The sequence below is a fragment of the Crinia signifera genome, chromosome 4 (assembly GCF_055691185.1).
Source record: "Crinia signifera chromosome 4, ASM5569118v1, whole genome shotgun sequence".
NCBI lineage: Eukaryota > Metazoa > Chordata > Amphibia > Anura > Myobatrachidae > Crinia > Crinia signifera.
Genome location: NC_139220.1, coordinates 232,882,719 through 232,896,072, shown reverse-complemented (window position 1 = coordinate 232,896,072; position 13,354 = coordinate 232,882,719). Strand labels below are relative to the sequence as shown.

Genomic DNA, 13,354 nt, shown 5'->3' with positions numbered 1-13,354 from the left:
TGGGACATCTGTACCAGCACTACTGACAGGGCCGGATTTGTCACTAGGCCCGTGAGGCACGGGCCTAGGGGCGGCACCTGTTATGGGCGGCAGCTGGCAGGCACCTGCTGTCGCGCAGTTTGTCAGTCCGACACTCCTTTACAGAGCGGCAGCCTGCCACCGCTCCTCAGTGCAAGGAGGAGGTCTCTATCCTTTCTGCCTCCGTCCTCACAGCTATGCCAGTGTGGTCAGCAGCGCTGCTGCTGCCGTTCTTTGGCTGCCGATGTACCTGTCCAACTCTGCCCGCACTGCAGCCTGAAGCTACAGATACCCGTCCCTCCCTTCTTCCGAGCAGGGCATGTGCCCTGCTCACACGCTGACAATGTGAACCTCCGGAGTCCGTCCGTCTGCTACTGCCTGCACTCAGGTTACGAGCCCCCCTCCCTCCTCTCCTCTCTTCATGCTGCACGGAGCAGAAAGTGTCTGGAGCACTTAACTGTTTGCATCCTGTGTCTAACAGTAAGTGCTAATAAAGTATGTTATTGGTGACTAAGTGCTGGTGTTTTTTTTTTTTTATTATGGCATATACAGTGTATATATATACACATACACACACACACACACACACACACACACACAGGTGCACATATACATACATATATATGGAGGGGGGGGGCGGCCCAAAATGTTGTGCCTAGGGGCGGCCTGACCCCTAAATTCGCCCCTGACTACTGAGGATATGATATGTAACTGTCACTACTGGGAACATCTGTACCAGCACTACTGGTGACATTATATGTAACTGGCACTACTGGGGACATCTGTACCAGCACTACTGAGGATATGATATGTAACTGTCACTACTGGGAACATCTGTACCAGCACTACTGGTGACATGATATGTAACGGTCACTACTGGGAACATCTGTAACATCACTACTGGCGATATGATATGTAACTGGCACTACTGGGGACATCTGTTACAGCACTACTGAGGACATTATACGTAACTGGCACTACTGGGGACATCTGTAACAGCACTACTGAGGACATGATCTGTAACTGGCACTAAATATGTGCAAGAAAATGATTGCTTGGCATTTAAATTCAGAGCCTGAGATAGTACACAAACTTTGTTTCATGTTTTGAAACCTTTTTTTTTGCACAAATAAAATATATCTGTGTGTATATCATGTGTTTGATGTGTTTGTACATAAATGCAAGGTACCTCAAGATACATCATTGAAATATAAAAATATTCTGAGATACTGAATAATCCGTTATCCAAAATTCTTCTGGACCTGAGCAAGGTCAAAAAGTATGTACCAGTTGGTTTGAATAATCACTTAACTCTGAATCATTTTAAGATACAAATTATATAATTTTTGGGGGGAAGAACAGATACAATTCCAAGGTGGGTGAGGGTTATTCTATTATAACTATTGTTAAAAAGTAGGTACCAAACTCCAAGGGAAAAGCAGTCTCATAGTTCCCCAATAACTACAGGGAGGCGATTTTATTAGCAAACATTCTTCATCCACAGTTGATATTTACCAAGAGTAGTGCTTGTGACAATAGCAGGCTAATAATTAAGGACACACAAAATGCCAAATGTTATAAAGTCTATCAAAGTATATAAACACAACTTGCTTTAAATCCATAACAATACAGCTATATAGTCCCAACATACCTTTTGCATTGCTCCAGGATGACACTTTTGTAAAGTGTGTCTTGCAGGTTTCCAATCTTTATCTTACTCCAACAATGTGAGACTCCAGACAGACAAGCCCAAAAGGGGATATAGCTGTTTGAACTTTACCTTAATTCCGCTTATAGTTCATTAATAGAATTTCAAGAATGTTCCATTCTACCATGTAGGAACAGTGCTGCAGGACAAGCTGACCTGTAATCTGTTAGCACCAAATTATCAGGAACCAACCAAACAGGTCTGAGATGAAAGCGAACATTGGCAACATATTGTAAAGCAATTACTTACAGCATATGGTATTGAGTGAATTCCTATTATGAATGAGTGACTCACACTACAGCACTGTCTAATAACAAATCAGGAATACATAGCACACAACCTAAAATTAATACACAACTTTTTGAAACTATATGTTATTATATTGGCAGATAATTGCCTGTTGGGGTAAACATGTCTTCAGTACAAAATAACAGCTTGTGGTGAACTAAATAATATATAGTATGAACATACAAAATCATTTCATATTGCATGAACATTTAGCTATACTGGTGGGATGCAGTTTAAATCCCGGCGTTCAAAATCCCGACGCCGGAATCCCGACACTTTCTCCCCCCGTGGGTGTCCATGACACCCTCGGAGGGAGAATAAATTAGTGTGCCGAGCGTTGCGAGGCACTGGGCCCGCTGCGTGGCGAGCGCAGCGATCCACGTCCCCTCCTTGTCGGGATTTCGGCATTCGGGATTCCGGCGTCGGGATTTTGAACTGAACGCCGGGATCCCGACCGCCGGCTTTTCATGCCGAATCCATACTGGTAATTAATTGGCAATGCAAGTTATTCGGAAATTCTTTCAAAAATTTCAGATGACAAACATGCATTTCTTTTATTTTGGAAAAAGAATATTACATTCACGTAACATCATTATTATTTATTTATTAACAGTTTCGGTACTTGTGTATTTTCACGGCGCCCGATTTCATCTAAATCACATACGATATCGCATACGATTTAGCGCCCGATTTGATCCGCGATGCGATTTAGCGGCTGATTTTCCACGATTTCCTGCTGATTTGCATGCTATTCCATCCTTGCACACCCCCATTATCCAAGTCAGCCCGAAGCGTGGCGAGCGGACGCGGTACGCATCCTCCTGACCTGTTCATACCCCCACTATCCACGTCGGCATGGAGTTGATTTTATAATGCGTTGCGAGTGCAGCGAGCCACCGAGCCCCGCGAGGGGATGCGGAAAACACGTCAAGTAATCCATGTCCCCTTGTGGGGCTCACTGCGCTCACCACGCTTCGGGGTCGTTTTCCGCATTCGCTCGCCACGCTTCGGGCTCGGTGGCTCATTGCGCTCGCCATGCTTTATAAAATCAACTCCACGACGACGTGGATAGTGGGGGTATGAAAAGGTCGGGAGGACGCGTACCTCGTCCCCTCACGGCATGCAAATCGACATAAAATCGTCCGCATAATCGCATCCGATTTTTGCATGTGATTTGTGGCCGATTTCGCGGGCACCGTGATAATACACAAGTACCACAGTTTCTTATATAGAGAACACATATTCTGCAGCGCGTTACAGAGAATATTTGAACATTCACATCAGTCCCTGCCCCAGTGGAGCTTAAAATCTATATTCTTTTTTTTTTTAAATAGATTTTTATTAAGTCTTGCAGAGATACAAAATACAGATGAGAAACCGTATTGTAATGAAACTTAATGAACAATAAAGAGCATTAAGAGAGTAACAACATTTAAATCAACACTTATTCTGTAATAGAATCAGCTTCATCCCAACCGAGTAGGCAAGGCTTATTTTTAACATAAGAAGTGTGGGGGTTAGAAACAGAAGATGAAGAGATAGGGGGCATGAGAGGGAAGAGATGGGATGGGGATCCTTACGGGGGAGCCTCAACGTGTATACTGTACAATCATGGGTACACAGGGGGGAACAGAGTGTTAGGAGGACGTTAATGTTCAGTGGCGTGCGGCGGGGAGGAGAGTACTGCCAGGTCTGAGGGATCACTGTGGAGTACAGAGAGTCCCTGTTTTTCTCTGTATTCGCTCCACTTAAACCATTTAATATGGATCGAAGATGCAGAGGGTGAATATTTGATGTTGGCTGTCTCGAGCAAAAAGTGTTTATTAATCTTGTTTACTATGTGCTGGATAGATGGGATTAAAGATGATTTCCAGTGTTGACCTATGGCCGCCTTGGTCGAAATTAAGACCTGTCCGAGGAGATAAAGATCTCCCACAGAGAGCTGTGTAGCATGGTGAAACAACGCCACTACTGGGTCTGGTGAAATGGAAGTTCTCAAGATGGCACCTAGGAGGGAGAACACTTCATCCCACAGCGGGCGCAATACCGGGCACTCCCAGAAAATATGGTAAATGGTGCCAACACCTCCACAGTTCCTCCAGCACAATTCGGGGACGGAGGGCCAAATGCCATGTAGCCGCTTAGGGGTGAAGTATGCCCTCTGGCATAACTTATAGAACATTTCCGTATGTTGGAGACATTTTGACATTTTAAAACCGGAAAAGGAGATGGCATCCCATTCCTCCTCAGTGAAAGTGGTAGATAAGTCTAATTCCCATTTGATATGGGCTGGTAGTTTCCCTTTTTTTAATTTTGTCAATTGATACTCGTACCATCTGTAGATCCCTCCTTTATGCAATGGTGAAGACAGTCTTAGTAAACAAAATTCTAGGGAGGGACGGGACCCCGTGTGGAGATTTAAAAGCTCCGGATAACCAGTGACGGATCTGAAGAAATTTGTAGAAATCTTGCTTAGGGACCCCATACTGTGTCTGAAGAGTGGAGAATTGTAAGAGAATGCCCTTGGGAAATAGCTGTTTCAGGGATGTAAGGCCCACGGCAGCCCAGGAGTCCAACTGTAGGTTAGGAATTAGCTTGGCGATGGATTTTAGTGGTAAATCAGGACCTGGTAGGGAGACAGCCTCAACATCTAAGATAGTTTTATGCCAGACAGAGATTGTAGCTCTAATAGCTGCTCCTGGGCCAGACCAAGTTGGGGATGCATGTGATGGGATCGAAAAAAGATCGGTAAGATGGACCTTAGGTAAGAAAGAGCATTCTATAATCACCCAAGGCTTAGGAGAATGAGAATCGAACCAGTCTCTGGCCTGGCTAAGTAAACATGCCATTTGGTAGGTATCGATATCTGGGTAGGCAACGCCTCCAGAACGCTTGGGAAGTGTAAGGGTCTTCCTAGCTATTCGAGGCCTAGAACCCTTCCAAATATATTTAGAAAACAGGGTGTTGAATTTAGAGATCAGGCTTTTGGGAGGGTTCCTTGGGATGGCCCGGAAGATGTACATGAGCTTGGGCAAAAGGACCATCTTAGAGGCCGTAATCCGACCCATCTAGGAGATCTCATGGAGAGACCACTCAGAAATAAGTTTTTCAAAGGAGTTAAGTAATGGCTTGAGGTTACAGTCATATATGTTGCTGTCCCTAGTCACATGCACCCCCAAATATTTAATAGACCTTGGTTGCCAGGCGTACCAGTATTTGTCTTTTAGTAGGGCCACAACCTCCGGGGGGATGTTTAAAGGGAGGGCCTCTGTCTTGGATGTGTTCAGTTTATAGAAGGAGATGTTAGTATACTCCTCTAATACCCTATGTAGCGCGGTAAGGGAGTTCTCGGGGTTCAATAGACACAGGAGAATGTCATCCGCAAACAGGCATATTTTATGGGGTATCCCTCCAATGACTGGTCCGCTAATCCCACTAGTTGTTCTGATCTTTTCCGCTAAAGGTTCTATGGCTAATGCGAATATGAGTGGGGACAAGGGGCACCCTTGCCTAGTACCGTTAGATATGTTAAAGGTAGAGGAGAGGCAGCCATTTACAAACACCCTTGCGGATGGGCATGAATATAAAGCGAAAATTGAGTCCAGGAACCTGCCCCCAAAACCAAAACGTAGTAGTACCGACTTGAGGTAACCCCAGTGCAGTCTATCGAACGCTTTCTCTGCGTCTAGAGAAAGCAGCAATAGGGGTTCCTGGTTCAAATCGCAGCGCTCTAAAATATTAAACACCCTACGTGTATTGTCCGGGGCCTGTCTGCCTGGAACAAATCCCACCTGGTCGGCCGCCACGAGCGAGGGAAGCAAAGGGGATAAACGGTTTGCTATGAATTTTGCGTACAGTTTGAGGTCGGTGTTCAGTAATGCTATGGGGCGAAAGTTCTGTACTGCTGTGGGGGGTTTACCCATTTTAGGGATTGCGACGATCCGGGCTTCAAGCATTTCTTTTGGGAAGCTTTTGGATTCGGAGGCTTCATTAAAAACTCTAAGCAGTATAGGAGCTAGGTCTGTCTTGAAGCATTTATAGAAATTAGAAGGGTATCCATCAGGGCCAGGGGCTTTATCACGTGGCAAGGCATCAATGGCCGCTTCTACTTCAGCTTTGGACCAGAGGGAGCACAGGGACAGACAGGTCCCAGAGTCAAGTTTCGGGAGATTGATGTGATTCAAAAACGCTTCAATGTCGGCTGGGATAGGTTGAGGGGTATGGGCATCTGCATTGAGGTTATAGAGCTGGGAATAGTAATCCGCAAAGGTGTTTGCTATGTGGAAAGGGTCAACCACTCTAGCTCCCCGTGAATCATACAGGAGATTTATTCTTGCTCTAGCTCTGTGGACTCTTAATTTTCTAGCTAAGAGACGGCCTGCTTTATTCCCAAAGGAGTAGAAACGCTGATTTAGTTTATCTATATTCCTCTGAACTTCCTGAAGGTAGAATGTGTTCACCCTATCTCTTGCCAACAGAAGAAGCCTATACAGGGATCTGTTAAGGGGATCCGCCTTATGTTCAGACTCCAATCTGGACAGTTCCGTCTCGGCTAGTAGGAGATCCCTAGCGTGGGCCCTCTTCAATCTAGCTGCTGCTTGTATAGCAGAGCCACGGATAACTGCCTTAAGGGAACACCAATGATTAAACACGCTAGTGTCCTCTGGTTGATTACTGGAGATGTACATGGAGAGAGAATCATGGATAGCTTGACGAGATTCCAAGTGGGATAACGCATATTTCCCCAATCTCCATGGGCCCGGGGGGATTCTATAGGAGTTCTGATCCCATGAAATCAATAAGGGGGAGTGGTCAGACCAGTTCATAGGTAATATATCGACCCTGTTAAGGGAAGGCAACGTCCATTTGTCAGTTAATGCTAAGTCTATCCTCGAATACGACTGATGAGGGTGGGAGAAGAAGGTATAGTCCCGAACCGCAGGGTGTTTGGCTCGCCAGGCATCATACAGATCGAATTCACCTATGAGCTGACGGAAGCCAGTGGAGTGTTCTACCGCCACTTGGGGGACTCCTGGCCTACTAGGACGAGATCTATCAACAGTGGGATCTAGAACCATATTGAAGTCCCCAAGGATTAAGAGAGCCCCCTTAGCGTGTTTCTGCACCAGAGCGCAGAGCTTTCTGCAAAAGGACATCTGTCTTGTGTTAGGGGCATAACAGGAGATCAGGGTAATTTCCGTGTGGTCAAGCAAACCCACTAATATAATGTATCTCCCCTCTGGGTCACAGTGTTGAGAAGTAACTGTAAAGGGGCAGTTAGCAGAAACCAATATGGCCACTCCTGCCTTTTTGAGAGGGCCATTGGCAGTGTAACACTGTGGATATCTATTATCAGAAAATTTGGGGGGGGGGGGCGATTTCTTGAAGTGTGTTTCTTGGACGGCTACTATCTGGGCTTTTAGTTTGTGAAAGGAGGCCAGGGCCACTTTACGTTTCTGTGGGGAATTCAATCCTTTCACATTTAATGAGAGAATGTTAACCATTATTCAGAATGGAAAAGTGATGCTTAACATCTTGAAACATTATACCAATCACATAGGACATACACACTGAGGCAAAGGGAATGGAGCGGGAAAGACAAATGAGACACAGAGAGGGAAAAGAAAGGGGGGGGAATAGAAAGACAGCGACTCTAGGAAGAGTCGTAGTGAGGCGCCCTAGAGGCGTCTCACCCATAACCAAGTGGGGGGTAGTGGCAAACCACCCTGCAGTCCTCTAGGTAACAGAAATAAAATAGAATAGAGCACAGGTCATGCTAAAAAAGGTAGTCTTTAAAGCATAAGGCTACTAACAATGGCTAAATCCGGACAAATCCGAAGTATACTCAGAGTTGCTCCCCATAAGGCTTATTCAGAGGAGAAAGGGAGACGGGAAAGAAAAAAAAATAGCAGAAATATCTTAATTTGAAAATCGCCAATTATGCAGAACCAACTGGGCACACCCCATGACGCCAATAGTGAGCATTTGTCATTGTGTACATTAATTAAAGAAGCATAGAATAATAAGTACTAAAGGCCAACTAAAAGGGGCGCCTTACAGGGACGTGCAGTCAGGGGAGGCAGTGCCTCCCCTGTCATAATGATGTGAATAATAAAAAGAAGATATTTATATATCTTCTTTTATTATTTTCATCCTTTCTACCTCTCCCCCTGCCTCCTACCATCTTACACTGCTGCATGTGAGGGTGGGAGGCAGCGGGAGAGGTGCCTCCCGCTGTTAACATTAAAACACCGGGCAGCGGGGGGCGGGTAGGGGAGGGCAGGGGGCAGGGTGCAGCAATGGGCTGTAAAAGCCCATTGAAAATGAATGGGGAAGCGGCACTCATACTGGTGCCGCAATGACAGGGGCACCAGTATGAATGCACGCCCCCAGATGTGATTGGGTCAGCGGATCCAGTGATGGATCTGCTGTCCAATCACCAGAGGCGTAGCTACGGTGGAGCCGGCAGAGCTTGTGCTCCGGGCGGCAGCACCTCGCATTGGTGCACACAGCTGATTTCAATTGATGTTGGGGATGCCTGCAGCCCCCTGACAGCCCCATTCTGTCCCTTAAACCCAGTGCAGCCACTCAGTGTTATACTAGACACTGAGCTAGCGCTGGCTTTCATCGCAGCTGCATCTTACCTTACCCACAGTGGAAGTCATAAAAGCTCAGCCCGGCTACTGCCTGACTGTACGGCTGTCACTCAGCGCTTCCGCGTCAGGTAGCTTCGTTTAGCAAACCACCTGATGCGGAGCAGTGACAGTCAGTAGCCGGGCTGAGCTTAGTTGACTTCCCCTGTTGGTGAGCTGAGATAAAAACCAGCGCTATCTCAGTGTCTATAATGTAGGGTACACACCAGGACGACCACCGTCGTTCACGACCGATAGACGACCATGGAACGATTTCCCTTGGACTTCCCGGGAGCTCCCAGGCAGTCCCCAGCAAACGATTAGCAAAAATTGTGTTTTTTTGCGGAACGATCTAGATCCGATCCCGATGCGCCCGCGATGGTCGTTAAGACGGTCGGATCGCTGGTTTTTGTTTTTTTTGCAAGAACACATGCGACCGTCGTCAGATGGGCCTTTGAAATTTGAATGACGGGGCTGGACTAGCAGAGGGGGGAGGACTAGCAGAGGGGGATAGGAATAGCAGCAGCCATTTTAAACCAGTGTATTTCTGCTTTGTTACTAGTGAGGCTTGGTTTATACCTGCTGGACATAGCTATTTACACATTACTTTGTTTTGCCTGCCATTACAAAGTGTCTTTTAACCCTGCACTATGGAGAATGCAGTGATGGGTAGTCACCAGCAACAGTACCTGCTCTATTATGCAGTTTTGAAGCTCAGGCGTCAGAGAGCCCAGCGCAGGAGAGAAAGATCATGCTGGACAAAGCAGTGGCTACTTCAGCGTCAGACTCGTTCGCACATGCCACTGCTCAGGGACATCAGGGAGAATAACCCAGACGATTTTCGTAACTTCTTGAGGATGGATGATGCCACATTCCAGGAATTGCTGCGTCTGGTGACTCCCCACATCGAGAAGCAGGATACCAAGTATCGCATGGCTATCCCTGCTGAGGAACGGCTGGTGGTGACCCTGAGGTTTCTGGCGACAGGACGGTCTCTTGCTGACCTAAAGTTTGGATCCCTCATCTCCCCGCAAGCTTTGGGCCTCATCATCCCGGAGACCTGCAAAGCCATTGTGAAGGTGCTGCAGTACCAGTATTGCAAGGTAAGGATGAAATATACACTGTACACTTTATTGTGCAAACAAAATATTTTTATTTATAATTTAGGCCTAGGACAGAAACAGGTTTTTTAGGCCTTTCATGGTTAAAACATGTAAAATAGTAAATAGATTGTGTCAACACAAATATATTATAATACCATATATAAAAGATATTGTACAAAAACACACACTATATATAAAGATTTAAGTATGTATGACCCAGTTTAAACTTTCCCAATAAGTACGGGCTACTGTGTGGCAGAGGATGTCTGCCGCAGATAAGTAAGGCTGCGGCCCACATAGCGCATGGCGCAGATGCAATGGTCCCGGCCCCATTGATGTGCGCCATACGCCATGTGAGCAGTGGCCATCACATACCTGCAGCTGAGACCATGTCTGCCGCACAGTACCCCATACTATTTGCAAAGACAAAAGGGTAATAAATGGAGTTTGCTCTCCAGATTGAGGAGAATCCTGTTCTCCCTCTGGTAATGCAGGTACAGGTAGCAGCATATAAAAAGAAAAAAAAGACACTCTGGTAACTTCTGAAACAGGCCCTTACAACAGTAGGGATAAGGTACTGTGTGGCAGAGGATGTCTGCTGCAGATATGTAAAGGCTGCGGCCCACATGGCGCATGGCGCAGATGCAATGGTCCCGGCCCCATTGATGTGCGCCATACGCCATGTGAGCAGTGGCCATCACATACCTGCAGCTGAGACCATGTCTGCCGCACAGTACCCCATACTATTGGCAAAGACAAAAGGGCAATAAATGGAGTTTGCTATCCAGATTGAGGAGAATTCTGTTCTCCCTCTGGTAATGCAGGTACAGGTAGCAGCATATAAATAAACAAAAAAAACACACTCTGGTAACTTCTGGAACATGCCCTTACAACAGTAGGGATAGGTACTGTGCGGCAGAGGATGTCTGCTGCAGATATGTAAAGGCTGCGGCCCACATGGCGCATGGCGCAGATGCAATGGTCCCGGCCCCATTGATGTGCGCCATACGCCATGTGAGCAGTGGCCATCACATACCTGCAGCTGAGACCATGTCTGCCGCACAGTACCCCATACTATTGGCAAAGACAAAAGGGCAATAAATGGAGTTTGCTATCCAGATTGAGGAGAATCCTGTTCTCCCTCTGGTAATGCAGGTACAGGTAGCAGCATATAAATAAACAAAAATACACACTGTGGCCCTTGTGTGGCAGAGGATGTCTGCTGCAGATATGTAAAGGCTGCGGCCCACATGGCGCATGGCGCAGATGCAATGGTCCCGGCCCCATTGATGTGCGCCATACGCCATGTGAGCAGTGGCCATCACATACCTGCAGCTGAGACCATGTCGATGGTAAATGATAAAGTAGCCTATTTTTTAAGACAGATCCTCAAAAACAGGACACTCTGGATCTTCTATCAGTAAAGAACTGTAGAATTGACGGTACTTGGGGGGTTGAGAAGGCTGTGTAGGTGTTGACTGGGTATGTGTTGGAATTGTGCTCGACTGGCCTGCTACGGTGGCAGGCGGAGTAGGCACTGGTGATTCTAATGACAGTGGTGTGTCTGGTGCACTACCAATGCCAACTATTTTAGTGCCACTGTTGAGATACCCTAAACTGCCATTATACACCAACTCCATGCATAACTTTTCAAAAGTAAGTTGCTGGTCAGGAGCCATGTTGCGAACACACTCTGCCACATAAGTGAAGTAGTTGTCATGTTTGTCCGGGTTTCTTTGCAGGACTTGATGTGCCCGCATCATAAATTCTTCATGTGCCGCTGCTTCTCCTTTTTTTCCTTTGCCACGCATTTTTTTGGCACGGGGGAGTGGTGGAGTGGGTTCCAGGGTGGGTGGCGGAGTGCGTGCCGGAGTAGGAACTTCGTTCGATGTGCATGCATTCTCAGATAGGACAGATAGGTCTGGGGTTGCAGGTGGGTAGTCACCAAGCTGTAAAAAAATTGAACATGTTTACTAATCAATTCTATTTACTTCTAATTTCAGTTCCCTACCAGCGTGAATGAATGGAAAGTCATCGCAGAGGAGTTTGAACAGCGATGGAACTTCCCAAATTGCGGTGGAGCCATTGATGGCAAACATGTCCGCATAGCCCAGCCTATCAATAGTGGTTCCTACTATTTTAATTACAAGGGCTATTTTAGCATTGTACTAATGGCTGTTGTTAATGCGAACTATGAGTTTATCTTCCTGGATGTAGGAAGGAATGGCCGTGCATCGGATGGTGGCACTTTCAAGGACACAAAGTTCTACGAAAGGCTCATAGCGAACACCCTTCACTTGCCGTCTGTCCAGGAAACTAAACAGGGGCTTAACTTTGTTTTTGTGGCTGACGAGGCTTTTGGCCTGCACGAGCATGTCATGAAGCCATATGCGCAAAGGGGGTTGAACCATGACAAAAGGATCTTTAACTACAGGCTATCCAGGGCACGGCGTGTTGTGGAAAATGCTTTTGGCATCCTGGCAAGCCGGTTTCGCATTTTCCACACTGCCATTAACCTGAGGGTGGACAAAATTGACTGGGTTGTCACGGCGTGCTGTGTCCTGCACAATTTGCTCCGCAGAAAAGCCACACAGCAAAGGGCTACAGGCACAGCACTCCAAGAAGACCAAGAACTGCCAGAGGAGGTAGTGCAGATATCCTCCTTGCAAACCCCAACACAACGCTACACAGGGAGTGCACGAGCCAAACAGGTGAGGGAAGAGTACATGGCCTACTTTAATGGGGAGGGCGCTGTGGATTGGCAGGAGGAATCAATTAGATAGCCAAAAAAATAGACTCACCGATGCAGACTGCGAATTCTCCTCCTCCTCCTGCGCCGTGACTTCTTGGTTTTCATGTTCTACCATAAGGACTACTCCTGTCCTCATCGACTCCTGGCTGAGGGTGAATGTCAACCGGTCATAGTACCAGAGCGATGTTTGATACATCTCGTCGACTCCAGCACCAGACTTCTTTGCAGCCTCCATCTTCTTGTGTTCCTTTAAGAACACCGTGCGCATATTCTGGATGCGTTTCCTCACCCATTCAACATTGGCCTCTGGATGAAATGGAAGACTGTAGCGTGCCAACTCCTCCAAGGCTTGGTTTCTTTTCATTTTGTTTGAATACTCCTTGGATTTTGTTCTCCACAGGCATTCGTGTGTACGATATTTTTCAATAAACCCTTCCAAAAACTCTTGTTCCTTTGCGTTGGACATTGGGACTGTAAAAAGATAAAACCATTTTAGTTGTTATAGTTATACCCATGTTTTGTTTCATATTTAAATTTTTATAGTTATAGTTACCAGTTTACCTAGTTCTTATGTTTTAAGTATTTAAAATGTTAATAAACTTTTATGAAAACCACTATACATTTTATTGTGCAGATTGCTATTCACACACACAGGTGAATGGGGCCTAGCAGAGAGGAGTGCATGGAATACTGCAATGGTGGACAATGGTTTATGTATATATATCTATATATACACAAACACACACACACACAGGTGAATGGGGCCTAGCAGAGAGGAGTGCATGGAATACTGCAATGGTGGACAATGGTTTATGTATATATATCTATATATACACAAACACACACACACAGG

At 46.3% G+C, this 13,354-nt stretch overlaps 2 protein-coding genes across 2 annotated transcripts in view; both read right to left on the bottom strand.

Moving 5' to 3' along the window:
* The window catches only part of LOC146073035 (transient receptor potential cation channel subfamily M member 7-like), a 173,307-nt gene extending 169,160 nt beyond the window's left edge, over positions 1–4,147 (bottom strand). The window contains exon 1 of the mRNA XM_083180212.1: positions 4,062–4,147. Within this exon, the coding sequence (XP_083036338.1) occupies positions 4,062–4,147 (86 nt within the window). The remainder of the gene's footprint in view (positions 1–4,061) is intronic.
* A 6,006-nt stretch (positions 4,148–10,153) lies between these two features.
* Positions 10,154–13,126, bottom strand: LOC146075093 (uncharacterized). The gene is made up of 2 exons (XM_083183978.1): positions 12,551–13,126; positions 10,154–11,698 (listed from the first exon to the last, which is right to left on the bottom strand). Exons 1-2 carry the CDS (start codon positions 12,965–12,967, stop codon positions 11,126–11,128), a joined length of 990 nt encoding a protein of 329 aa, XP_083040104.1. The 5' UTR covers positions 12,968–13,126; the 3' UTR covers positions 10,154–11,125.
* Positions 13,127–13,354: the final 228 nt, after the last annotated feature.

Coding starts and splice junctions, on each gene's coding strand:
- LOC146075093 (XM_083183978.1), bottom strand. CDS start 12,967: ATGTCCAACGCAAAGGAACAAGAGTTTTTGGAAGGGTTTATTGAAAAA. Junction 11,699..12,550: donor AGAATTCGCAGTCTGCATCG/GTGAGTCTATTT, acceptor ATTTTTTTACAG/CTTGGTGACTACCCACCTGC.